This window comes from Pestalotiopsis fici, assembly GCF_000516985.1.
Source record: "Pestalotiopsis fici W106-1 unplaced genomic scaffold PFICI_Scf_4, whole genome shotgun sequence".
Classification (NCBI taxonomy): domain Eukaryota; kingdom Fungi; phylum Ascomycota; class Sordariomycetes; order Amphisphaeriales; family Sporocadaceae; genus Pestalotiopsis; species Pestalotiopsis fici.
The window spans coordinates 2,423,957-2,448,548 of NW_006917094.1; the positions used below are offsets into that span (position 1 = coordinate 2,423,957).

At 49.2% G+C, this 24,592-nt stretch overlaps 10 protein-coding genes across 10 annotated transcripts; 5 read left to right on the forward strand and 5 right to left on the reverse strand.

The window, feature by feature from the left end:
- Positions 1 to 5: 5 nt before the first annotated feature.
- Positions 6 to 650, reverse strand: PFICI_06754 (uncharacterized protein; the record flags this gene model as incomplete). Its single annotated transcript, XM_007835335.1, has 1 exon — positions 6 to 650. One exon carries the CDS (start codon positions 648 to 650, stop codon positions 6 to 8), a length of 645 nt encoding a protein of 214 aa, XP_007833526.1.
- Positions 651 to 1,492: 842 nt separating this feature from the next.
- PFICI_06755 (uncharacterized protein) lies at positions 1,493 to 2,964 on the reverse strand (the record flags this gene model as incomplete). Its single annotated transcript, XM_007835336.1, has 2 exons — positions 1,493 to 2,475; positions 2,565 to 2,964. The coding sequence occupies 2 exons, from the start codon at positions 2,962 to 2,964 to the stop codon at positions 1,493 to 1,495; spliced, it is 1,383 nt and encodes a 460-aa protein (XP_007833527.1).
- Positions 2,965 to 5,288: 2,324 nt separating this feature from the next.
- Positions 5,289 to 6,553, forward strand: PFICI_06756 (uncharacterized protein; the record flags this gene model as incomplete). Its single annotated transcript, XM_007835337.1, has 3 exons — positions 5,289 to 5,450; positions 5,510 to 5,662; positions 5,777 to 6,553. 3 exons carry the CDS (start codon positions 5,289 to 5,291, stop codon positions 6,551 to 6,553), a joined length of 1,092 nt encoding a protein of 363 aa, XP_007833528.1.
- Positions 6,554 to 7,865: 1,312 nt separating this feature from the next.
- PFICI_06757 (uncharacterized protein) lies at positions 7,866 to 8,714 on the forward strand (the record flags this gene model as incomplete). The annotated part of the gene is made up of 1 exon (XM_007835338.1): positions 7,866 to 8,714. One exon carries the CDS (start codon positions 7,866 to 7,868, stop codon positions 8,712 to 8,714), a length of 849 nt encoding a protein of 282 aa, XP_007833529.1.
- A 34-nt stretch (positions 8,715 to 8,748) lies between these two features.
- Positions 8,749 to 9,867, forward strand: PFICI_06758 (uncharacterized protein; the record flags this gene model as incomplete). Its single annotated transcript, XM_007835339.1, has 2 exons — positions 8,749 to 9,501; positions 9,637 to 9,867. 2 exons carry the CDS (start codon positions 8,749 to 8,751, stop codon positions 9,865 to 9,867), a joined length of 984 nt encoding a protein of 327 aa, XP_007833530.1.
- Positions 9,868 to 10,531: 664 nt separating this feature from the next.
- Positions 10,532 to 11,554, reverse strand: PFICI_06759 (uncharacterized protein; the record flags this gene model as incomplete). Its single annotated transcript, XM_007835340.1, has 2 exons — positions 10,532 to 11,188; positions 11,243 to 11,554. The coding sequence occupies 2 exons, from the start codon at positions 11,552 to 11,554 to the stop codon at positions 10,532 to 10,534; spliced, it is 969 nt and encodes a 322-aa protein (XP_007833531.1).
- A 3,209-nt stretch (positions 11,555 to 14,763) lies between these two features.
- On the forward strand, positions 14,764 to 16,087 carry PFICI_06760 (uncharacterized protein; the record flags this gene model as incomplete). Its single annotated transcript, XM_007835341.1, has 2 exons — positions 14,764 to 15,906; positions 15,971 to 16,087. The coding sequence occupies 2 exons, from the start codon at positions 14,764 to 14,766 to the stop codon at positions 16,085 to 16,087; spliced, it is 1,260 nt and encodes a 419-aa protein (XP_007833532.1).
- Positions 16,088 to 16,822: 735 nt separating this feature from the next.
- On the reverse strand, positions 16,823 to 18,227 carry PFICI_06761 (uncharacterized protein; the record flags this gene model as incomplete). Its single annotated transcript, XM_007835342.1, has 2 exons — positions 16,823 to 17,613; positions 17,693 to 18,227. The coding sequence occupies 2 exons, from the start codon at positions 18,225 to 18,227 to the stop codon at positions 16,823 to 16,825; spliced, it is 1,326 nt and encodes a 441-aa protein (XP_007833533.1).
- A 1,666-nt stretch (positions 18,228 to 19,893) lies between these two features.
- PFICI_06762 (Cytochrome b-c1 complex subunit 7) lies at positions 19,894 to 20,577 on the forward strand (the record flags this gene model as incomplete). Its single annotated transcript, XM_007835343.1, has 3 exons — positions 19,894 to 20,012; positions 20,247 to 20,409; positions 20,482 to 20,577. The coding sequence occupies 3 exons, from the start codon at positions 19,894 to 19,896 to the stop codon at positions 20,575 to 20,577; spliced, it is 378 nt and encodes a 125-aa protein (XP_007833534.1).
- Positions 20,578 to 21,752: 1,175 nt separating this feature from the next.
- On the reverse strand, positions 21,753 to 23,325 carry PFICI_06763 (uncharacterized protein; the record flags this gene model as incomplete). The annotated part of the gene is made up of 6 exons (XM_007835344.1): positions 21,753 to 21,901; positions 21,969 to 22,103; positions 22,178 to 22,258; positions 22,314 to 22,361; positions 22,416 to 23,044; positions 23,153 to 23,325. 6 exons carry the CDS (start codon positions 23,323 to 23,325, stop codon positions 21,753 to 21,755), a joined length of 1,215 nt encoding a protein of 404 aa, XP_007833535.1.
- Positions 23,326 to 24,592: the final 1,267 nt, after the last annotated feature.

Below are 24,592 nucleotides of genomic sequence, written 5' to 3' on the forward strand. Positions count from 1 at the left end.
ACCAACTAGATCACCTTTTGAAGAACCACCACCACTGCCTCACCGTGGCCTTTGACATAGTCGATAAGCTCCTTGACAATAACCGTAACCAATTTCTCAGCGACCAATTTCTCAATTTCGACACTAAACTTGGCACTCTCCCAGAACTCCTCCAGAATCGTGGCAATGATGGTCCCATTCGTCTTGGTAAGCCGGACGAGTTCTCTTAGGGCAGGATCGGGGCCAACGTGGCCGTTCGTGAAGGTGCCGACGCAAGTAACAATGTCGTATATTCCATCACCCTGCGGGACTTTCTGGGTCATGTCGGCCTGGGATAATGTACGGTAAACACCAGTTTGCTTTGCGACATTGAGCATAGCAGGTGACAGGTCAAGTCCGTCAATGGTTCTTGCGCCGACGAGGGCAAGAGCTTGGCCGACTAGGCCAGTTCCACATCCGGCATCCAAGATGACATGACGGCTCAAGTCATTTGTTCTATGGAGAACGAGTTGAGCAACGATGGTAGGAGCAACGTATTCTTGGTCTTTGTCGCTCAATTCGTTGTTGTAAGTCGCAGCCCAGTTGTCGTAGATGCTCATGCAGTCCTGCACGCTGCGACAAGCACGAGCTTGGGCAAGATATAAGACAGGTAGCTGATCTGCAGTGGCCATCGTAGCGATAATTGTTGGGAGGTTTGAATTGGTAGGTTTGAATGTCACAAAGATGAGGCTTTCAGATAGGTTAAAAGGCAGGACAAGAGAAGTCTGTCAGAGCCCTGGAGGGGTATGCTGTAGGGGTTACACAATTGCCTATTGTGGGAACCCGCTCGCGTAGGATTATGGCTATGCTTAGCCACGGTTGATTGCTTGCGATTTTCTTCTTATGTTTATTGCTTTTCCAAGGTGATCTCAGGGGTTTTATACTATTTGTAGTCTTGGATGATTATACTTCTGGGCTCTTGATGGCTATTCGAAACGCAGAGCCTTTGCAGACATGAGAATGGACAAGGGCGCCTAACTACTAGGTCAGGTATGTATGTTGAATTATTGGACCAGGACTGCAAAGGGCCAATCTCAGCCATTTGTTTTGAACCATGGATCACAAGGATTATGGTGATTTGCCCATAGATGATCAAGTATATTGTATTTAGAAAATAAGCTTTCCAGTACTATTCAACATGTCCCACTTAAAAATTCACTGGACAATGCGACTGCACAAGTAAATGCTTTGATCAGCGGACGATTGTGTCCGGTTATCCGGCAGCCATGTACAAAGTACGAGCTACGTTCCAAAAGTTTGTGCTAACGGTTCAGCCGCCGGGGAAGTTTTCCTTTGCATATGCAACAGCGGGGACTATTCCTTGCTGGACAAGCGAACAGGGTTGGCGGGATGCCGCTTCCAGAAGATCCCGAGGCTCAAGGTGGGGAGAAGAATCTCATCCCCCGTGATAGCAAGGCAACATCACAACCCTTGCAATTTGTTTTTTTTTTCTGCACAGGACTTTGGGTATTCACTACCACTTGATCTTCCAAGACCAACCCTTGAGCTTGACTCTCACCCATAGAAAGCAAATCGTGGCGGCCACATAACTCGAACCAGCAAACACGGCAACGCCCCAGTATTTTCCTTTCCCAGTAGTACCTACTGTGCCAAGCAAGCTTCCAGCAACTGGCAGGCTTATCAGGACGCCAAACGCGACCACTGTGAAGCAGCTAGCATAATATCGCCCGTATTCCTCCGTATCGCATAGCTGGCCAAGACAGATCGGTGTCAAGCTGACGTTGGAACCGCTTTGGAAACCAAACAAGACCACGAAAGCTATGAGAAGGCCGTCGCTTTCCAATCCTGGTACCAAGATATCTGTCAACCACAGACACAACAACGAGATGGTGCATAGGAAGAGAGAAACAATCATGGTGTTGTAACGCCCAAAGCGGTCAGCCAAGTCGCCAGCAACGTAACGGCCAACGCAAGATGCCACGTTCAGGATCGCAAGGAGTTGATACGCGAATGCTGCTGAGCCTTCAAGAGACTCTTCCGAGGACAGACCCTGTCGCGTAATGTAATAACTCGGTGTATAGGTGATGGGAATGAAGTATGCCAAATCCGTCAACAGAACCCCAGCAGTCGTCAAAGCCATGGCTCCAGTCCCATCAAGGAAGATGCGGTGGTCAGGCAGAGTATCTCGCCATGTCGTAGCAGTCCCTTTGCGAGGGGGTATGCGACTTCGGCAAAATGCAATGCTGATGCCGCAGAGAACCATCAACACGAAGCCCAGGGCTCTGATGGACCATGCCCACCCAACTTGAGGCAAAAGGGATTGCAGCATGAGGGGGAAGAGTACTCCACCAAACCCACCGCCAATGAAGGCTATACCGCTGGCGAGGCCACGGCGTTCAAAAAACCAGTGGGCAACGCATCCCATTGATGGGGTCAGAAGGAGTGACGATCCAATGCCAGTCAACAGGGAAAAAGACAGAAGTATTTGATAGTACTCTATGACGTAGTTAGGTGAGTATCGAAAGTCTTGGGTATAATCGTCTTGTATGATCGTATGATAAGGAATTCTGAAAACATGGCCTTACCTGTGCAGAAGCTGAGCATGAAGATGCCAACCAGAGTGCATATGCTGCCGGCGGTGATCAAGGCTCGAGGACCAATTGCGTCGAATGTTGGTCCAATCTGGACACCACAGATCCACGTGACAAAGGCATAGATGGAAAATAACCATCCCAGGGTAGACGCCGAGTCCTGAGGCAGGATCACTTGAGAAATGACGACCTCGAAAACTCCAGATGTGTTGTAGATGCCCAAAGAAGCCGTCAACCCGCACCAAGCCCCAAGAACTACCAGCCAGGCATCGCGTCCGCCCTCAGGATAGGTATGAGATGTGGATACCGTGCCCCTCTCTGTGAGGTCGGAGTTCAGATGCGAAGGTTCTTCTCGTGATAATGCAGCAGATTCAGCCGCTCCATTTTGGGTCATGGTAAGCGAATTGTGTGGATAAACCTAGACAGTGCGACTCATTTACCTGGATTTTCTTCTCCGTCTTGTTTCCTGATCATAGCCATTTTCGGTAAAGACGCAAAGAATGATAAAGGCTCGCTCGCAAGTGAAGAATAGCAGAATTCTTGCGACGGATCTCGACGGAAGTAATGATTTTGGAGGTTTGGATGCACTTGGAAGTGCAAAATACATTTTGGGCGTCGGACACTTATTAAAATGACATGGGAGTTTGCTCGCAATGCAAAATGACGCAATGTAACGATAACCGCCAGCAGCTACCTGAGTGTCAAACTAGCATTGCCAGGCTGTACGCACACATTCGCTCAAGCTTTTTGTAATATGAAGCAGAACAGGAGCAAATGACGATTATCCATGAGTTGATTTTCTTTGCCCATGTTTGTCTGAACTAGACAGAAGCCTAGCCCAGCTCATTGAGCTTATTCCCGTTGCTTGCTCTAGACTGCAAATCTCGTCTTTTTTTTTTTGGTTGTCTTTCAACACCCGGCTTTTCTGACTGACTGTCACTTACTTTTACCCTGGTCTTTCTTGTGCAAGAAACTGAGAAATCCGCACGTATCCGTGCTCTGGGTGGTTATGTGAAGACATTCGTGGATTTCTACGCGGACATGATGCCAGACCCACTCAAGTGCGCCATTGTTCAGGGGTTGCCGCAAATGAGAATACGATGCCAACGGTGATGTACATGGTACCACAAAGAACAGCCTCAGCAGCCTTGGCATTGACCCGTGGGAGCCGCGCACAGATGCCTGTTACCTTATCCCAACCCATGACCACTAGGTAACGCCACGGCCGTTTTATTTTGCTGAAAGAGGTAATCGCCCTACCACGATTGCGGAAGGCGTAGCCCAGAAAGGTCGTAGAGATTTGTGGAAAATATTATAGATGTAGACTCCCTGGTATGTTTTCAATGGTAAATAATTAAAATCAGTCATTGTATATGGTCGCCAAAAGTTCCAAATGGTTCCGTGCCAGTCCAAGGTATCGACCAAGCTTCTCATATGCATAGTAATTTGATATTATCATTTGTGTAGTGGTATAGCGAGGTAAATGAGGTTGCATGACGCCTAAAATTCCGGAAGTTTATTATCCTCACTTACGGTGAAGACATGATGAAACTAATATATATTGTTAGTTGAGCCAAGGAGAGAGAACAGGACCGCTTTGAATCGTGACTAGTCCGGCTCACAAACCCAAATGTATTCCTTCTTCCACAATCAACTCTTCAACTTGGGTACTTATCACTTGCTTAAACAACAGTCGTTTAGTAATTTCAAACCTCGGTTCATGTCGGGCATAAAATGACTTCACCTTGCAGTCGAATGATTCGAGACATCAAGCGATGTGACATTAATCGATTCAGCCAACTTCCTACCAACCGTCCGCCGAACAGCTGTTGCTGCATCTCGTAAGCGCTGGCCCTTGTTACATATTGACAACATGGTGTTGATCTTGGCTACATCGTATCGAGCTGAAGAACATCTAAGCCTCGAGACTTGATGGGAGCCTGCGTGATAGCGATCCTGCATGGAAGATGCATGTCTTGACTACACTCATCACAAGTCTACTTGATGTCAGTCCTGCGGCTCAACCAATCTGTCGTTCATGACATATTCTTTCATTTTCCTTTACATTGCCCTTGGCTACCTCGGCAACCTATACAATGGAGATATCCAGAATCTTGAACCCCCAATCAGACTTGCATGAGTCATGATAGGTCCACAATGCTGGTTGACCGTCTCATCACTGATGTTATCGGCACCTTACCAAGTCGATCTCGATCGTTTGGGATCTAGAGATCCACAAAGTTGGAGGAGAACCTTCCTTTATGATACTACAATATCAACCCGTCGAGATCGACAGTAAGATTTCCAAGTTCATATTCTCGAAAACGTATTCTAGCAATATTTCCTGCATGATTGAGTCATTCTTATTTCACGAGCGTCAAAGTACCATTCGCGCCAAGCGTTTTGACGCCTTGAACAAGGAAACAGGGAAAAGGATTTCTCTCGACGGCATCAAAAATTCCGATGACGATGTCCAAATGCCATTCTCCGTGCTTCTTCCAAGGCCGCCATAAGAAGCCTACAGGATGAGGGGATATTTTGGGCGTCAATATCTCAGCGAGTGGTTTGTATAAAGCACTGCGAGCGAACCGACTTCTCGTCGTCCAAAAGGTCAGAGCATCGCCCAACGACAAAAGGTCCAGAAACAAACTCCCGAACTCAATCATCTACAATCAAGCATATAAACTTACATTCTCAAAGCTCATCAGATCAAACAAGATGTCCGTTCCTACCCTTAACTACAACAGTTTCATCCAAGGCACTGCCGAGGAGCGGGTTCAATTTGCCCGTGACCTTCTAAGCAGTTTTGAGAGAACCGGGTTCGCAAAGCTGAGCAATCATACATTCAGTGATTCTCAACTACAGGAGTTGTTTCACTGGGTACGTCACTGTTATATAAGGTCTTCAGTCGTCCTTCTAATGTAGCTGACCGAAACTAGGGACAACGGTTTTTCAACCAGCCTTTAGAGGCCAAGAACGAGATTCCCAATGAACTTGGTCCAAAACCAATGCGCGGCTACACGCCTTGGAGAGTGGAAGAAGTTGGGAAGCTACATCACGATGAGGCTGTCCGTATGCTCACTGATTCAAAGGTATAGCTTTCCTTTTTTTTTTTGAGCTCTCCTTTTCTTTCGAGCTTTCTTCTTCTTCTTCTTTTTTTTCCCAGTTTTTTATCTACCTAATTACTTAACTGTGATATTTTACAGGAGCATTTCGACCAGGGTCCTACTGACGACAAAGAGTTCCCTAACCAATGGCCCAGTGCTCATGGCCTATCCGGTTTTCGCCCTTTCATGGAAAGCTTCTACGAGCAGTGCAATGATGTCTGTCTTACCTTGATGGCGGCCCTCGAGGTTGCCTGGGGAATTGACGACGGTTCGCTCGTCGCTCGATGCAGCCCCAGCGCCACGGATCTGCGACTCACGCACTATCCGGAGATTGAGGTCAATGAGCTGCAAACGGGGCGCAACACTCGCATCGCACCGCATACGGATTTCGGTCCCGTCACGTTGCTGTTCCAGGATAGCACGGGAGGTCTGGAAATTGAGGACCGATCCAATACTACGGGCAACCCTTTCGTCCCCCTGCCTCCAACCGACACGACTGAAATGATCATCAACGTGGGCGACACATTGACCCGCTGGACCAATGGAAGAATCACCGGGGGCGTTCATCAAGTGAGTGTCCCCGAAGCCTTCAAGGATGAGAGTGGGATGATCGTTCCATCTCGCATGTCAATGGCGTATCTTTTCAAAGCGGCACGCGACACTTCTGTTGGGCCACTGCCCAAATTCGTCTCCCAAGATGAACCGGCAATCTTTCCCGACATCACTGCTCTTGAGTTTCAGCGATGGAGAAACAGCATCGTCTACAACCTCGACAAGAAAGAAGATGGCGACAAATTTCAGGGTGTCAAGTCAAAGGCGTCTCCCATCATTAAGCCAACGATCAACGTCCAGGAGGCCCAGGCCGTGACCGCCTAAATGGTGTATGAATACACATAATTATGACAGAGTTGAACTATTTGAAGCAGACAGCAACACTCCGGTTCTACTATGAATTTATGATTACCATTTTTCAATATAATTCCAGTAAACTTGGACTTGACAAGTCGGCCTTGGCATTTATTTTATTAATAATCACCATAATGCGTGCCCTTATTCGAGAGACTGCTCCCTTCGTAGCGTGTTCGTATTGCCCGAGTACATGATGATCAACAACAATGGACCGTTTTCTGTAGAAGGCTACATTTCAATACAGCGGCAGATCAACGGGGCTAAGAATGGTGTACAAGGCATGTCCGCGCAGCAAGGCTACAGCCCGGTAGGCGTATCATGGCCCATCTTACACTACGCATCTTCAATCTCGATATACAGCGAAAGAGTGGCTTGGAGCTGCATGGAAGCTCAACATACTGACTCATCTAGGTTCAGGTAAAGCTGCAGATGCTCTTTGAAAGAAGGCAATGGCTTCTCGATTTTGAGAGTAAATATAGCGCAAAATCTCACTCAATGGTAGAGATATGTGGTCTAGAATATCTATCTAATTCTGGCATTTCGGCACCCCTGTACCTGCCGCAAGTGCAGCGAATATAGACGAGGGTTTATTAGGATCAGACGAACACAACTGGAAAATGCATAAAAGAATAATCCGTCGTGGTTTCTACATTTCGGCTTCGGATGGCAATGGTGGAATTGTGCGATCCGGTGTAGAGAATTACGAGGCTGGTCTATTGTCATTCCATAACTTGATCTGGTTGCATTGGCTGCATATACCACGCACTTTATCCCTGCCGTGCAAATGTAGATTGAAGCAAGCAAGCCGGGCGTAGATACCCATGCTCGAGGATCGCATGCAACCTCCACACCCGAGAGCCTTGTCGGAGAGGGGTATTATCTACAGCTTGGCGGGGTACAGGAGGCTTTATCTTCGTGAGCCCTGACGAGTAGCAGCGAACCTGTACCCGCCGGGGCCCCATTCCAGCGTACTGCCACATTGCACTTCGCCAATCGCAAGCCGAACAGATATTGCGGATCTGGCCCATGACAGCCATTGCTTCCTGCTTGTGTTGCACTCTGCCTTATGCCATTGTGTGGCGCAAATTAATGAGTTGTCATGGAGCCTGACAGCGACACAAGGCTTTTGTTCCTCTGAAAATGCCAAAGTCGAGCGTCATACCATGATACTGCTCCTGAATTCTTCACCAGCGAATCGGTCTCGTGCTTTTGAAAGCCCACGCAGTCCTTCTACCCTCATTTTTGCAGGGACTTGGGAGATATCCATTCATTGCCCACGATGAGGCTGATCGACGCCAAGCGCATGATTGACAGAGATGAAATCCTCCTTGTAGACAAGACCAAGCTTCACGAAGAGCCATATGCCATTCTCTCGCACACATGGGGTCGACAAGATCTTGTCTGGAAACCAGACGGCACGCAGGTTCGCGGCGCCTGGGGTCACGACGACGATGAGATCCTTTTTGCGGACATTGGTGAGGATGACACCAAACAACTCAAGCCCGATGCGTGGAAGAAGATCCTGAAAGCCTGTGAAGTAGCACAGGATCAGAAGTGCGATTATCTCTGGGTGGATACTTGTTGTATCAACCAACAGAATCCGGCAGAGGTAGTCGATAGCATCAATGCAATGTTTTATTGGTACCAGCAGTCGAAAGTTTGCCTCGCGTACTTGGCTGATCTTGAAGCCGAATCTGTACGAGGGCAGGGAGAAGAAGAACTGAAGGCCTGCCGTTGGTTTGGCAGGGGTTGGACGCTACAGGAATTGATAGCTCCCAAGAAGGTTGAATTCTACAACGAAAATTGGAAGAATATTGGATCCAGAACCATGCTTTCCGATATTTTGAGCCAGATCACTGGTATTAATTGGAGAGTTTTGACTGGGGATAAATCTTATCTGTCTTTCACGGTTGCCGAAAGGATGAAGTGGGCAGCTCAGAGGAAGACGACCCGACCAGAAGACCGCGCATATAGTCTTCTCGGCCTGTTCGACGTTCACATGAGTAAGCTCTACGGTGTTGGGGGGGGAAAAGGCATTCCAGGCACTACAGATGAAGATCATTCGCTACACGACGGACATGACCGTATTCGCCTGGAACCCCAGCAAGAGCCCCGACAAAAGTCCTGACGGCAGCACGCAGGGGAGCAATCCATTCTGCAGCATGCTTGCAGATTCGCCAGATCAATTCGAAAACAGTCCCGAGATGAAGAGCATGGAGGTCGAAGGGCACTTCTCTATCACAAACAAGGGGGTTCTGCTGGATGCCTCGACGTTGAGAATTGTCCCAAAGGATAAACAGGCATCCGAGTCAGCCCTGGTGCTTTTGATAGGATTCATCGATGACATGGATCACATCAAATGTTATGGAGTCTGTCTCCAAAAAATTGGCAGTGCCAACTACGCTCGCTTTAGGACACAGGATCTAGCCAGCTTCAAGGAAGACAAGAGTTCCTACAAGTTGAAGCCGGTGCCTCGCCATCAAGGCTACATAACAATTTCGCCTCAAGACGCCGTCCTTGCCTTCGATAGATCGCACAGGAAGGCGATCAATGTGCCAGAGAAGTTCAGCTCCAAATCGTCCAGTACAATATGGAGCATAAAGGTTTTGGATCGTGTACCAGAACGCATCTGGGACTACCAGAATGGCTTATTCTTCCGTGTCGCTTACGGACATAGAGATGTCGTCAGGGCTGCGTATATGGTCTTGAGTCTCCTTGATCAGCAAGTCAGATTTGCTGTCTTGTTTCACCAATATGGAGGCAAAGACAAAGTCGTCATTCTGGACGACAAAAACGACAAGTGGTCAACAATCAAGCCCATCTTCGGACCTAATCAAAGATTTGACTCGGTGAAGTGGGATGATCTGATGATTGATCTTGCAGTTCAAAGCGAATATCTTGATGTGGTAGCTCAGGTTAGTAATCGTTGTTGTGTCATCCCCTATCGGCATGTATCTAGATTGGAATCTTAGAGACAACGTTAATTGGGTGCTGCTTTGCTCTTGAACACAACCTGGAAAAGGCAATTACTAACAGCTGTCATTGAATAGGGTCGTTCCTACCGTGTCTCGGCGTCTTTAGACAACGTGGAAGGCAAACTTCAGATGACACGTTTGAAACTTGACGTTGCACCTGATGCCTACCATCAGATTGAGCGTTTGGAGCAGAGGCTGAGAGACTTGGAGAACCGGCTCGAAGGGGTAAAAGAAAAGAGGGACCGAGCTAGTGATGATGCCGGGGTGGATGAAGGGGCATCAAAGAAACACAAGAGTGTCAGATAGGTAGGAATGTTATGCGCCACAGTGACTGGTTCACCCGAAGGGTGATATGACGGGAAGGGCTTATTAAGTCTGTTTGTTCACACATTCTTTTCGTAAATGTAGACCGTCTTTAATTTTACTCTTTATTTTGGATACTGGTCGTATCAGACTGTGCACAGAGAACATTCTGGTCCCAGTGTGCCTAAACCATTGCTTGCCGCGTGTAGAATTAGTTTCTTGTTACCAACGAATCACCCTTGACAGCTTCATCCCAGATCGATTGGTGGCACAGCTGAACTATCAAACTTCTTTATACAACATTGAGTACCTAGTAGTGTTGTTGACTCAAGCCCTTGAAAGGATTACTGAGTCCGCATTTTCCCAAGAGTTCTTGGATAATCGCTGTGTACTGACGCCTCGCTCATTTCTTGGTGAATTCCTGCGTGTATGACAATTTGCTTCATACCACCTCCAATTCTACTGTCGTATTAGGCTGAAGTCATAAATGCTCTTTCTCATGTGCGAGAGCATTTACTTAAAACCCTGCAATTTGAACATGTCACAACGTCCAGCTGCTCTGAAAGCCAAAATGACTGGTAAAATAAGATAAACCAAAACAAGACCTGGGTTGCCGAATACTCAATACCTTGTATGCATTCCTTGAGGCTGAGATAGAAAAAACAAGCTATGACGATTTTATATCTATAGCATCTACAGGCGGGATTCTTTTGGCCTTGATAAAAAGAGGAACTAAAACACTCTCGCTCACGCGAAACTTAGGGGCGCCAACAACCGCAAGTATGGCCGATATTGCGTACGAATGTGTTGTCAGTGATATGAATTGGGCGTCGTCGTGTTCGAAAATATCCTCCAAAAGTGATCGCTTTCTCTCTATATGTTGCGCTTCGGTTTCAGGCGCTTCGTTTGCCTTCCAGAGATTATCATTTTCAGTGAACCCAGGTTCAATGATATAATTGGGGTAGTGCTTTTCAATCCATGAACGTGATCTGCGCTTATCACAAGTATGATTTGTCAATCTTTCTCTCAGAGCCTCCTTCACGATCGGATGTAGCTCAGAGTTCTGTTGCGCCATTACAGGTTCGTAGACAAGTTTAGTCGTTTCGAGACATCTAGCCAAAGGACTGGTGTATATTGATTGTGGCAACGGCATTTCATCGATCTTCGTTACCTTCATCCAAGTCTCGGCCAGCTCTTTGGCTTGAGCGATTCCATCTTCTACAAGAAGCGCATCAACCCACATGAGTTTACCGTCGTGTGTGAGACTGGTGTCTTTGAGGTTGACCTCGTCGGGCCGGGCACCATCGAGCATGGAGAACTTGGTCTGGGAGCAGATGAGCCAGGACTCACAAAATGGACAGAACATTTCTTAACTTACTCTCCAAGCCTCCGATCCTACCGCCTCCATTACTACATTGTGCACCCCAATACCGTGCCGTATCAAATAGAACAGCTTGTAAGATACACCGTCGCCACATGTTTCGTTTAAGTTCTTGACATGTTCTGCGAATCGAGCCCATTGGGGTCGGTTTGTGAATGTCGCAGGCTCTTCGTCAACAGGACCATAGTCTTGCGTTAATATTCCTAGCTGTGGTTGCGTAATTATTTTACCTCCTTGGTATTTCTTCGCTTCTTCCTCATATTTGATGAAGAAATCCGGCACAAATAAGAATTTGTACTTTGGCGCCATCTTGGTTTCAGGGCAAATCGCAATGCCCGTGGTTGTACGTCCAGTGATTGATGCTACGACCCAGTGTTGTCTAAACGACTGCCTAGTCGATCGCAGAAGCCTAACGAGGCCTTGGATAAGCTAGTTAAATAATCCCCACATGAGAAGAATATGCTCCTAAGAAGCGTAATGTGTCGTGGGCCAGAAATCGCCACCTAGATTGAACATTCCTCCCCAAGAATGAAAAGTCGTTGTTTGTTGGTAGGGTAATTCGAGCCTTACGAAAAGGGTATCTTGATTGTCGCTAAGACGATTCCAGCATAATCAGAGTCGCTTCATGCGCGTCCAGACTCTCTGCGCAATCTAAACACGTACCACTTCGACGAAGGAAGTCGTTTTGATGTAGGTTTTGGTGAAGAATAATGAAGGGCGCAAGGTTGGTGATACGTTTTGGAGGGGAGAGCTGAAGTGATGTAGCCTAAGGCTCCTTCGTGAGGTACACAGTAGCTCGTACGTATGTAAGGAAAGGCTAGACCCCCCGCTTCATAAATGCATAGCCACATTGCTGCTTGGAAGAATAAAAACGACAAGGGTCTGGCTTATTAGCGTGGCCCGTGACACCGACCTGGGTGCTTTCGTCGTAGGTATGACACATCCCCGTGAGTATGTAGGCTACCCTTGGGATCAGAATGTAATAACCCATCAAAAGTCCTAACAGCGAAGGGTGGTGTGTGGCAGTGAGGACCAATGTACACTTTCGGTCAGAAAAAGCCTGCCTGTTCCAACGATTCTTTGGTAAGGCTGACAATCTCAGCCCCGTCAATCCACGGGTGAGGGCCACCTGCCAACAAGGACGCCTTCCGCTGCGTGGTCACGGCCAACGTCAGGACTCAGTACGCTCGACGCAGCCATCGTCGAGCCCACCGTCCCGTGTGTTGGTCGTTTAGAGAGATGTTATTGACGACATGAGATCCTAACCCGCTATGTCGAGCAGGTGATATCTGCGAACGATACATTCTATTACAAGTAGCCTCCGATAATTAGAGAGAAGGGAGCTGCTGGTGGTGGTGGAGGAGGAATGATGGCAGATACTTGAGCCATTCATTCCCTTCATAGCTGCGCAACAATAATATTATACAAAGAGTCGCATCGCGCGATGTCCTCCTCCAAAATTTTAATTAAAAACAGATAAAATAGTTTATCAAAAACACAATCAAAGTATCGATCGGATAGAAAGTCACCATTCTCCATGCCTTTCGCTGTCTGACCCACGGCCCATTACAATCACGTCAAGCGCAACTGCCGCTAGACTGGCGACATCGATCTAGCGTGGCCATGCCAAATATATTCCATGCCGACAAATCGGGCAATTTTCAATAGATAGTATACAGCTGTGACAGTGAAATAGGCAGGCACGCCTGCTCTCCAGTCGTGAGAGGACATCGTAATGTCAGTACAATAAGCCCGCGTCGTGTTTTAGGCTGTCGCGTGGAGGACAGTGAGGTTGCGATGCAGAGGTTTGTCCATTCCTCTGTGCTTTTGATAGCATTTCACTCCGTATCCTTCTTTTCTACAGATAACAGTCAGTCGTTCTGGGCAAGGACAGATATATAAACTTCGAGCTTACATGGCTGCGCCCTAAATTTCGAGACCTCGGCCCGTCAGACTCACTTATGTCTCATGTACGTACTGGCAGATTGGCTACTAGCAACTAGATGCCGTGATTTTCTGCAGCTTGAAAGTAGAGGATGTTTTTCCTGCATGACATGCCAGCAATCACTGTCGTATGAAGCTCCTTCATGCATCAAATCGAGACCTAAAAGACATGCAATGTAGCACACTCTCTCGCGCGCGGGGCATATTTACAGAGAGTAGTGCGCATTGCGATAGGATGGAGCGGGGCAGTCTCGCGAGTCATAGTCGCAATATGTCCTCCTATACGGAATATTCTCCTCAGGCCACGAGTGATCGTATCAAAACAACTAGGTAGTGTATACTCGGCCGATTTACCACGACTACCCTTGTCTGCAATCATGGGCGCGATTGACACGTGGTTTGTGGTAATCGACATCCCTCGGTTGACATGACAATGCCCGAATTGGTGGGTTGTCCAAATCGTCGTGAGCCGCTCTAAGTCAAATTCATATACAGAGTAGGAGGCTTGTGGAGGTCGTCCTGCCATGGCCCGTACATATGTTCATAGATAATTGATGCTCCTCCCTTTTCCCCCTCCCCTCCTCTCTATTGGCAATTCCTTTTTTTAACATGGAAGATCCCCATGTATGCATGCACGCTCTAATGTTCCAGAATTTAAATTGTTCCTCAGAAACATGCTCTCGTCATCAAAGCGCAATCCCCTCGCGGTCCATTGGTGGCCAGCGAATTGTCGTGTTGCACTACATTTGGAAAAAGAAAAGCACCATTCACACTTCCACTCAGGCCTTCAACAGAATTGAGTCATGCCATTAGGAGACAATGGTTTATACTTGCTTTCTCTCTCTGCCTTATTATCACACACAAGAAGGATTCCGAGTACGATCAGTACCTATGTTCTCAAATTGAAAGGTTGCTTCGGCATTGGATAAGGTGTTTGACCAGGATTTCGGGGAATTAAATGCATCATGCTTGCTTTTTCCTTTCCTTTTTATAAGCTGCTAATGCGATGTTACTGTGCCTTCTCTCCATTCGGCAACTTGTATCGACAAGATGCACCCAAGGCCATTTTCTGATTGAAAAGGATACAATCACAATTGCCCATGCGCTGCTCAACCTGCACATAAAGAAGGGTAAAGCCCCTTTACCCCTGATAAGGGGCTCTTCTGCTGTCTTGGATATATTGTACGTCTCGACCGCCCACAGATGGCCCATGGGGAAAGCATCTGGCGCTGAAGATTCATGATTTGGGTTCAGGTCACAGGAGCAAAGTGTCTTACATGCCCCCATGTTCTGCTTCTTTTTTGGCTTCTCGCTTAGAAAAATAAGTTCGATACAATATTCTCGGAACCCACGTTTTACATTACACCACATGTATGGAAAGACCAGAGTAGATATGGAGGTGATCCTCCCCAGTGTACTTCTGCGAACCATATCGACAGTCGTCAAGGCGACAAGAATTGCCAGTTCCTGGCAAATATGAAGAGCCCACAGGCGTTGTCGCTGTGAATTACTTTGCACAATCATTTCAGTCCATCGAATCGGTACAAAGAAATCTTTCGACCACGGCCGTGGATATGCTATTTGAATCAACCCTGGGCATGCTGAGCCCGGAACCTCCTCCTGATAACGAACCCGTCAGACGGCCCGTGGAGAGGATCAAGAAGACGTTGCGGAAATACACGAGCAAACTCCAACTCCGCCGAGCCTCTGCCAGCACGGACGAACCAGCCTGGGACTCCGTGTTTGCAGACGATGCCTCGGACCCCCCAAGATACAGCCGGTTGCGCATGCTGGATGATTACAGGTGGCCCGTCTGCGAGCCCCTCGAGGTCCTGGTGCTCAGCAACGAGCACTCGTCCACGCCGAGACGCTTCAGCTGCCAAGTGATGACGATACCAACCCGTGCTGCCGCTGCAGCGTCCTCCTCCCTGTCCTCCTCTTGCCTCGACGACAGGGAAGAAAGTCTTGACAGGCTCATCACCTTGCCTTGCGGCCACATCTACCACCCGGCCTGCCTGCAGAGCGAGCTGCGACGACACGCCTATGCCCGCTGCCCGCGTTGCCAGCACACATTACACTATCGACTGTGCCACCACCGGGTGCACATTCCATATTTCGCGCCGGGAACCGCGATCCATCCAGACGAGCTAGACGGCGCATGCCGATGCTGCGCACCTTTTCCTTTTATGCAGCACGTCATGGCAGAAAGGGGAGAAGGCGCTCAAAGTGGTGACGGGATGCTCAGTGCGATCCTTTCTTCAACAACCACCAAAGACAAGGATCATGGGCACAATAATAACAACAACAACAACGGCCACAAAGGGCAACAGCCATCAGCCGACGTCGGCGGCTTCTCCGTCTCCAAGGACGAGGACGCCGGCGCCGCCGACTTTGGCTGGCACTGGTGGGCGCTGAGCGTGTTCGAGGGCGGCGCCGAGCGGTTCCTGGCGGAGCGGGCGGCACTGCAACGGCGGCTGCTGAGGGTGTGCGCCGGGGGCCACGAGCGGGAAAGGCGAGTCGCCGTACTAATCCTCGACACACTCTGGTTGGTATACGCGCACTTGCGGGCGCACAAGGGCCTCGAATGGCCGCACGCGCTGCGTCTCGTCGGCCCCATTGCCTACGAGGAGGCCGCCGCCTCGTGCTGCAGGACAGCCGAGCAGCGTGGCGTTGACGTTTGGGCCGGCCTGTTGGATATGATGGTTGAGCGAATGCACGTAAGTCTCCCCCCCAAAAAAACAAATCTCAGATAGCCCCGCGGAAACAACAAGAGGCTGACAGTTTCTGCCACACAAGGCATTCCACCTCCGCGGCGCCACGCTGTGGCAGCCCTACGAGCTCATACCCTTTCAACCCTATTATCCCATGGTGGAAGACTTGACAGATGGCGCTGTCTGAAGACTCATCCAAGGAAGACTAGAATTTGCCCAAAAAAATGTGTTCATGGTGATGCATATTGCTCTTCTCGTCTTGTTTTTGGTAAGACAAAAGGTTCGAACGTTGATGCTGTTCAAATGGTCCCCACATTCTTTTCAAAAGTATAGATACCCTAATAGCGTCTTGAATTTCGAAATGTTTGTACGTCGTCAGTCTTTTGCCTGGATATTGAACTTCCTGCTCGAGATCGGAACCTACCGTTACTTTTGAGTCGAGCGACAGTGTGTACCAGCTGGTCTTTACATGCCACGGCTCAGTGGTTTCTTCGATGGGTGGCCTTCAATCAATTTGTGATGGTTTGTTTCCAAGATGGTCGCTGAGGCGATTAGCTTTACATCTGTTGACCAGCGGTCGACGGGGGCACGGTATCAAGCATGAATACGTTATTGTAGATATTGGTACAAATCAAAATCAATACGCTGTCCCATTTTTTGACCTGGAACTATGTCTATACCTACAAGGAAGGGTATCGTATCTGGACTTGTTTCCATCCCGTTCCGACCGCCGCATTTGAACTCCTATTCAGATGTATGACGCCAAGCCTTTCTTGCTGAGAAATCAAGGCACGCTAGATTTATTGTCTTCGTACTCGATATAATTCTGAATTGGTGCAAACATGCATAGACTGCTCGGATAAATTTGCATGTCTGTTCATTGCCCTCTGCTGGTGGAGGTGCGCAAAGTGTTTCATGGCTCCTAGGACATTGGCACAGAAAGGGCCTCCTCTCTCATTCGTAGTGCCTTTGCCTTCTCCTCATGTAATGTGTTCATGACATATTCGTATGTCATCATGGTGACTGTAGCGGCTGGCACGGCTCGCATCATGTTGACACCCATGCCAGCATAAAAGGCTCGCCATCCTTCTTCTTTCAGAATTGTACGAAAGGTCATCATAACACCTCGGTACTTGGCTTGGGGGATGGATTCGGTGGCCTTGGCCGCCTTGTCCCCTGAAGCCGTGACGCCAAGCCCTTGTAGATATTCCGCGCCTGCTGTCGGTCTCCTTTGTGTTTGTAATCTTGTCCTGATAACCTCATGGGGGTACGTGGCGGAGCTTGCCATGATCTTTGACAGAATCGAGGCAGATAGCACACCTAGCCAGTGTTTATCCGCACCACCTTCACCCATGTGGCCCATGTCTTGGCCTGTAAACCTTTTGCGGAGATACTCATATGCTGGAAATTGGACAGCGACATGGGTCAATCCGAGTAGAGCCGGCGATAGACCTGAGTAAAATGATAGTATACCCTCGGAGGAATACATTTTTCTTGCGGCATCAAGTGTTGAGTTGTAATGCCACGACGAGCTGATAGCTGGTCTTGACGTTGGTGTGTTTCCAGATCTTGGGAAGAGAGACACATGCCTGTTACCATTGGAGGATTGTGACATGAGCCTAGTCTTGATCACCCATATCGGGTTGGTTACCACTGTGCTCGAGGCACCCGCAACTATGGACGACCAGAAGTTGATGAGCAACTGGTTTTGCACTGCATAGAATGTTAGAAGCCGAAACATCCAGCGGTCGTGTGACTCTGTCATCACTCTTCATTGATAGCGCAGACTTACCGTTGCGTTCAGCCAGGAACTCTTTGCTGTTGGTGTAGACAGTGAACCAGACAGCCCATGTCGGTAGATACCCAAGAATGATGGGACCGAGTCCTCGGTACATGCCACGGATTCCCTCCTCCCTCCATATTACTCTCGCCGTGCCAATCAAGCCCTCGTAGACTTTGTGATGACCGACGTGTCTACCCTTGTCCACAGGCGTGAAACCGCCCTGAGCTTGTAGCTTGGTTTTGATAACGTCGAGAGGACATGTAACGACGCCCGACGTGAAGCCACCTACAGCACCCGAAAGAGCATTGAATTGCGACTCTGATGCTCTTGTCACCCATCTCTGCAGCGGAGTAAGACCATCACTTCCATGGTGTGTTACGGCCGCCACCGCCGAAGCCGGCGAGCCCGGCATGATGCTGTCTGGTGCGCTGGTCGTTCCGAGTGTATTCGATGGAGATGAGGATCGAGGCGAAAAGACACCATACTCTGAAGGTGTGTTTGGCGACCGATCTGACGGATCGTTCTGTGCTTGGTCGTGAGACATCCCCTCGCGGAGCTGACAGTGATATCAGAGCGCCGGGTACACTCGGGAACTTGGAGAAGGGCCGCGTAGTTGGGGCCCCGGAACGATCTCGCGAGAGGCCCCCAGCGTGGAAGACCTTGTGGAATTCGAACTTGCTCGGGAGGGAACAAGCTAAAAGCGCCTGTAAGGCAAGAAATCCACCCAATTTTTTTGAGATGCACTGTCTGTCTTCCTGGGTATATTCTGTCGTTCTCGAATCGATCGCACAGATGGGTTGCGGAGGCGTCTTTCTCGTCTCTCTTCCAGGTGAACGAATCGTGTGCGGTGTGCGGGGAACGAACTGGGCTCCCGCGCAAGTTCACCGTCGACACGTCCAGTCTGATGGGGACTGACTACGGGCTGCAGCAGGCCATTGATGAAGAAAGGAAATCCCACTGGTGACTTTTGTTTGTACAATGTCGAGTAAAAGAGAGTTGGGTCAGAAGACCAGGTCCCGAATATGCTTAGAGATGCTCCCGCTGGAAACGGTGAGGGGTGCGGGCTAATAAGCAGTTCGGGTTGGCGCAACAGACAGAGGTGGTGTTCCTTGTTCGTGGAGGACCCCCCAAAAAAGCAATGAAGAGGTCAAGGTAGTTGCAGTAGGTACGGCAGGTATCGGACTTGGGGGCGCCTTTTTACTCACTAGCCGATAAACGGGTTGGAGCGCTTGCAATCTACGAGGGAGCTCCGCCGGTGAGCGCCGACTACCTTTTTGTTTGATTATTTTATATAGATTTTGGAAACGGGTGATTCAGTTCTGTTGTCATTTTGTTGTTGCATGCTATGAATGATTCAGTTTGTGCCAGTTATTATTTGCTATGAGAGCCCGCCTGGAAACCCCAAACTTAAACGGCTCCCGAGTCAAAGAGACCTTGATGTCAGCCAGAGTTGCTTTGTTGTATCTACGTAGTACGAGACTTGTCGGAAGGAAACCCCCAGTGACCTCATAGCTGACTGAGGAAGCACAGCACGTGTGCCGATTTGGGCTGACAATTTGGGTAAGTCCCCAAGCAGGTCAAGGGTCTATCTATCGGTTCCTGAAGTCCGATATCAAATTTAGATGTGCCTTGGTTCTCGAGGTAATCTTGGAAAACCTCCAACAGCGATTCAAATCGGGCGATGTCTTGGTGTGACCGCAAGTTTCCGAGGATGCACATCTCAAGTATAGTCTTCACTTATAGCTACTACGGAGCCGTTAAGCACGTGCATACAAAGACAATGATAGTACCATGGTAGATGTGGTAATTCCAAGGTTCCAAAGTCAGGGTCACGACGGCGTACTGTGTAGGATGTATGTGCAGCCTGCAGCGCCCAGAGATTTAACGAGCCAGTGACTGTCGGTTCGCTTGTTGGGTGATATCTGCATGTTTTTTAGTGCTAAGACGGCGCCATTGAGCGCCTTGAACAGAGATGCGTCGCTGCAGGTAGGTAGGTAGGTACGTATCCTGTACTGTGTATGCAGTGGTGTGTTTAAGAAGTGCCATCCACGTGACCGCGAAAAAGCTCGGACCCACCTCAGCCAACCGGAGCGGCCAGTCAACTGGCAGCAATTATCACTCACATCACGACTTTGCTCTGCCGCCAGAGAGAGACGCTGCTTTTCCTTTGGACCTCTCAACGCCTCTGACTCAACCCCTCGAGAAACACCATGTCCGCCTACCCTTCGCTCGCGCCCTTCGTTCAGAAGAGGCCCTGGTTGCGCAACGCTCTCAAGCCTCTTGCCAACTGGTACGCCAACGCCGCCGGCTACCGCCAGCTCGGTCTTCGGTACGTCTTCCCTCACGCAGCCTTGAGCGATTCCGGCCGGGTCAATCGGACATTCTTCATCGATTTGGGAAGATTGGTTTCAGCAACCTCAATTGCTTGTACTGGAAACCGTCGGGTTAATTGAGGGCGCAAAGGTGGTCGGTCCTTCGGACCGTTGGGACTTTTGCAAGGAATGAAGCCTAGGGACAAAATGCTTCTGCAGACAGAAAGACTGACCAATTGATGCCGAAATAGCGCCGACGATCTCATTGTCGAGGAGGATGAGGATGTTCTGAAGGCCCTCAAGCGCCTTTCTCCCCAGGAGTCCTACGACCGCGTCTACCGTATCCGCCGCGCCATGCAGTGCTCGGTGTCGCACAAGCTGCTGCCCAAGGAGGAGCAGACAAAGCCCGAGGAGGTAAGAAACGCAGCTAATAGCGACGAAAAGGACAGGCGGAAGACCGGGCTTGGCTAACTGTGGGTGCTCTAGGATGTGCCATACCTGGTCCCCCTCATTGAGCAAATTCGCGCCGAGAGAAAGGAGAAGGAGGCTCTCGACTCCATGACCATCATCAAGAACCACTAAGCATTGTCGATTGGAGAACAGAAGAATGAAGGAGCGTCGTTTTCTCCAAAAGAAAAGACGGGAGAGGCACCGGTGATGGCCGCTTGTACAAATAAAGAAAGCATGAATAGAAGACAGCAAAACGCATCGTTGCCAAGGACCAAGAGACAGAGAAACTTTTGGTTTCAAGTTCTAAATACCCGATACGTCTTGGAGAATTGTGTATATTTGTATAGAGAAAGAATTACCCATGTGCACAAATTGTTCAAGCACCAGAAGAAAGTGTGACTCGCGATCTTCCATTTTTTGATAATGTGATAGATCTACAGAGTAACAGGAGAGCTGTTCCCGTTGATCAAATGTATGCCCCGCGACTACGGTGGGCCTCTCGGCGGTATCAACACTCGCCATGAGAAGCGAGCATCGAGATTTTGATCTCGACTTGAGCAATTTCACATCTGCCATGATCTATTAGGTGGAAGCATGAAAATACCCATAGTCAACTATAGCACTTCTATCGTCATGTCCTTGAAACCCCTCTCGAATTTTTCAATATACACAACATCTGACCACTCATCAAAGGGGTATGCGCGCAAGTATCCTGAAGTTTGCGCCTCTCATTTCCCTGCCTTCCGCCGCCCGTCCATCCAGTATGCGCAAGTGGTCTTCTCCACCATGATTTGATTACCAGACTCTATTATAGTAGACCGCCAGAAAAAAAAAAAGTATTACCCTGATACCAACCACAGCCGACCATGCAAGATGCGCGCGCTTAATGCTTTCTTGTACACAACTGTACATGGGTAAAGTCAACAGCTCGGACCCAACCAGAGAATGACATCATGGTATTGTCATCAAATAACCACTGTCATTTCTCGAGACGCCATCGCTTGAGATTGGCACAAGCCTAGTAATCCACGAGATTCCCACCCACGCTCACGTGTAGATGGTTGGGCGAGATCATAACAACGATCAAGATGTAAGGCAAAGAGAGCAGACTTTCCGAGAACAAATTTGAGCCCGAATTTTTCTGCGGGGAGGGCCGTTGATGGTATGGGTTTTCCGTGTATCATGAGTTTCGTACAATAATTACGTGTCCTGTCCTCCATCGAGAGTTGGGAGCCTGGTACCGGCGGACAAATTTGGTACGCAGATAGAAATGAGGATGAAGAGAATAATGCAGAGAAGGAATGCATTTATGCGTTGCCGGGCTTCTCGTCAGTGTCGACGTGCCAGACAACGTAGTTCGGAAGACCAATGACTTCATACCCGGCTCGCTTGGCCATCTTTGCGAAACCTTCTGTCTCGGCTTGGTTCTCGAAGGCGTAGCAGGGGAAGTTGATGCCTATCAAATTAGGTCAGCAATTGAGGTTGCATGAAAAGCCAAAACTTGGATTTCTGATTAAACGTACCCGAACGGTGAACGTCAGCCTTGACCAGGATGTTGACACCACCGATACCGTCGAGCTCAATCTCCTCGTCCTTGTCATTTCTCCAGTCACCCATGCGGGCCATGTACTGGCGTCCAGTATCGTATTGCTTGTATCCTGTGAGACATCCAATAATTAGCCAAGGAACGTTTCCAAAGTCTATATCTCCCAACCAGTCGATGTCGTCTTACCTTCAGCGAGTACTGTATCCTTGCTCAGACTAGCAGCGAGCTTGAGGCCCTTGTCGGACTCGACCCAGGAATTGTAGTCAACTGGAGGCGCATGGTCAGCCGAGGTCTACATGATAGGCGCTATTAGTAAACTTACATCGTCCCTCCACATCGCGGCCATCTCTGTAGCGGTGGAACCAGATATCTGGATTGAGTTAGCAAGATAAGTTCGCAGCGTATGCCACATTGTTTGACGTACTGGGCACAATGATGTCTCGGTCGTGGGCAATAAAGTCCTCAATAATCTTCTTGGGGCTGTCCTCGATATCCACGTCGCGCCAATAAACCCAAGAGTGTTCTGGTTTCAGAGCAGTTGATAGGAGGTAGTTTCGCGCCTTGCCCATCGCCTTGCGCCGAGGTCCTTGGGCTTCGAAACCATGTCTGTCTTCAACGGACTGGCTTAGCTGGAAGTGGAAATCCTTTTCCACCACCATGGCGCTGCGGAAAGGAATCCTGTCAGGGCGCTTCTGGATGCGCTCCAACTCCATGGCCAAGACTGCAAGGGTACTGTCGCTAGAGTCACCAACCAGGAAAGCAAGGTCAATCAAGTGGTGAGGATAAGTCAGTTCCGCAATAAGTTCGAAGTATTTAGACAGGAAGAGCGAGGCATCCTTCAGGGGAGTGAGAATGAGAACGCGTTCTTCATTCGTTATGGCCTGACGTGTGGACTTGACAGGGTTGAGGTCGACGTTGATGATGGAGGATTGGTTGACTTCTATCGGAGCATGGTGGTTGAAGATAACTGGTGTTTGGAGATGGGCATTCCACGCTTGTTGCTCATTGAGCGTCATTTCCATCGGTGGTTTCGACGGTCCCCAGCAGTAGAAACTATCGCGAGAGAACACACGCAAGTTAGTTGGGTTTCTATATGAAAAGCAGGCAGAGAAAGCTGGTGGCTAAACCGTCATACGGATCAGCAGCAGCGTGGCAGCTTACCTTTGCATCTCGTTTGCTGAGGATCGGATGCCGCGCCATAGCAGCAGGATGATGCCGACAACTGCAAGGGACAGTAGGAACCGCGTCCTCGTGAGGAGTGTCAATATCGCCCTGGTAGGGGGTAACTGTGCTTTGGCGGACTTCCAGGTCATGCCGCCCTTGGGAAGAAGCATATTGAGCGCTTCGGGTGGCCCTCTACGGCGCCCTCAAATGTATTGCGAAGGCAGGAATAATGAGCGACGCGAGACAGAAACGTTCCTGGAGCGCCGTCGCGAGTGTGACGATGTGGTGGTCGTTTCCAATGTGGTGGTGCAGCACAGCACGTCCAACCCTCGCACGCTAGGTTGCTGAGACTGGAGTACAGCGCCTGACGGGACACGATGGCTATCACAGGGGTCCTCGACTCGTCGTGTAGAAGAGTAAAGGCTGGCGGTTTGTCGATGCCAAAGGGGATAGGAGCTGGAAGCGACAACAAGGTCGTAATGCTTCCAGGAGTTGGGATCAATAATCGTCGTCAACTGTCGTGTCCTCGTGTGCTGGCTTGGGGGGTGAGAGACTGGAAGAGGTAAGAAAAGTTTCTATGCAGACACAGGCCCTGAAGCAGGTGAACCAAGCTGGCATTGGACGGGATTGAATTGGATTGGCTTGGATTGGCGTGGGCTAAACGAGATGGTACCGTCCGTCCGTACACCTGTCGACAAGCCTGGAGCTCGGCGCCCTACACTTGATTGGGTGGGTGGGAAACGTCCCGAAGCAGACCTCTGAATGAATGGGGTGGGTGGGCAATGGAACTCGCTCTTTTTAGCTTTACGTACCTACAAGTGAGCTTTGGAGATCGAGCCGATGCACCGGTTCAATCTACAGGTACATAAGAGCCGTGTTGTTATTTAATGATTGCAACATTATACGATTTCTTTCCTTCCGTGCAAGTTGGATAGCAATATCAATTAAAAAAAAGAAGAATTTGCCCGTGAGGCTGTGTCCGCGTTTCCAACAAGCAATCAAGGCGGACTGGAAGGATGCTGGCCAAGATCTCTTCCTTACCTACTGAAGCAACATTGCCTACCTACCCTTTCAACTACCAAATGTTGTTATCTGGGCAGCGAAGGAAGGGGTTCTGGAAAACCGGCAGAATGCAATCGAATCAGAATGCTCTGCTCAGAAAGGGCTGATGCACAAGCACCTGCAATTACTACCTACGGGGAAGTTACATATACATGGCTTTCTTTGGCAGCAGCAGCAATATGTAGCCCCTAACAACAGACTTTGAGTGCATTGGCTTCAAGTATTCAGAGTTGAACATTTGGCGCAATGGAAAGGCTCGTCTAGTGATCTCAGACGCACTGGATTGCTCACACTACAACAACCAGCTGGCGTGTAATAAGGTAGCGCGTTGGAAATCCCCCCCTTTTTTTTCTTCTTCGCCCGGTCATAAGCTCG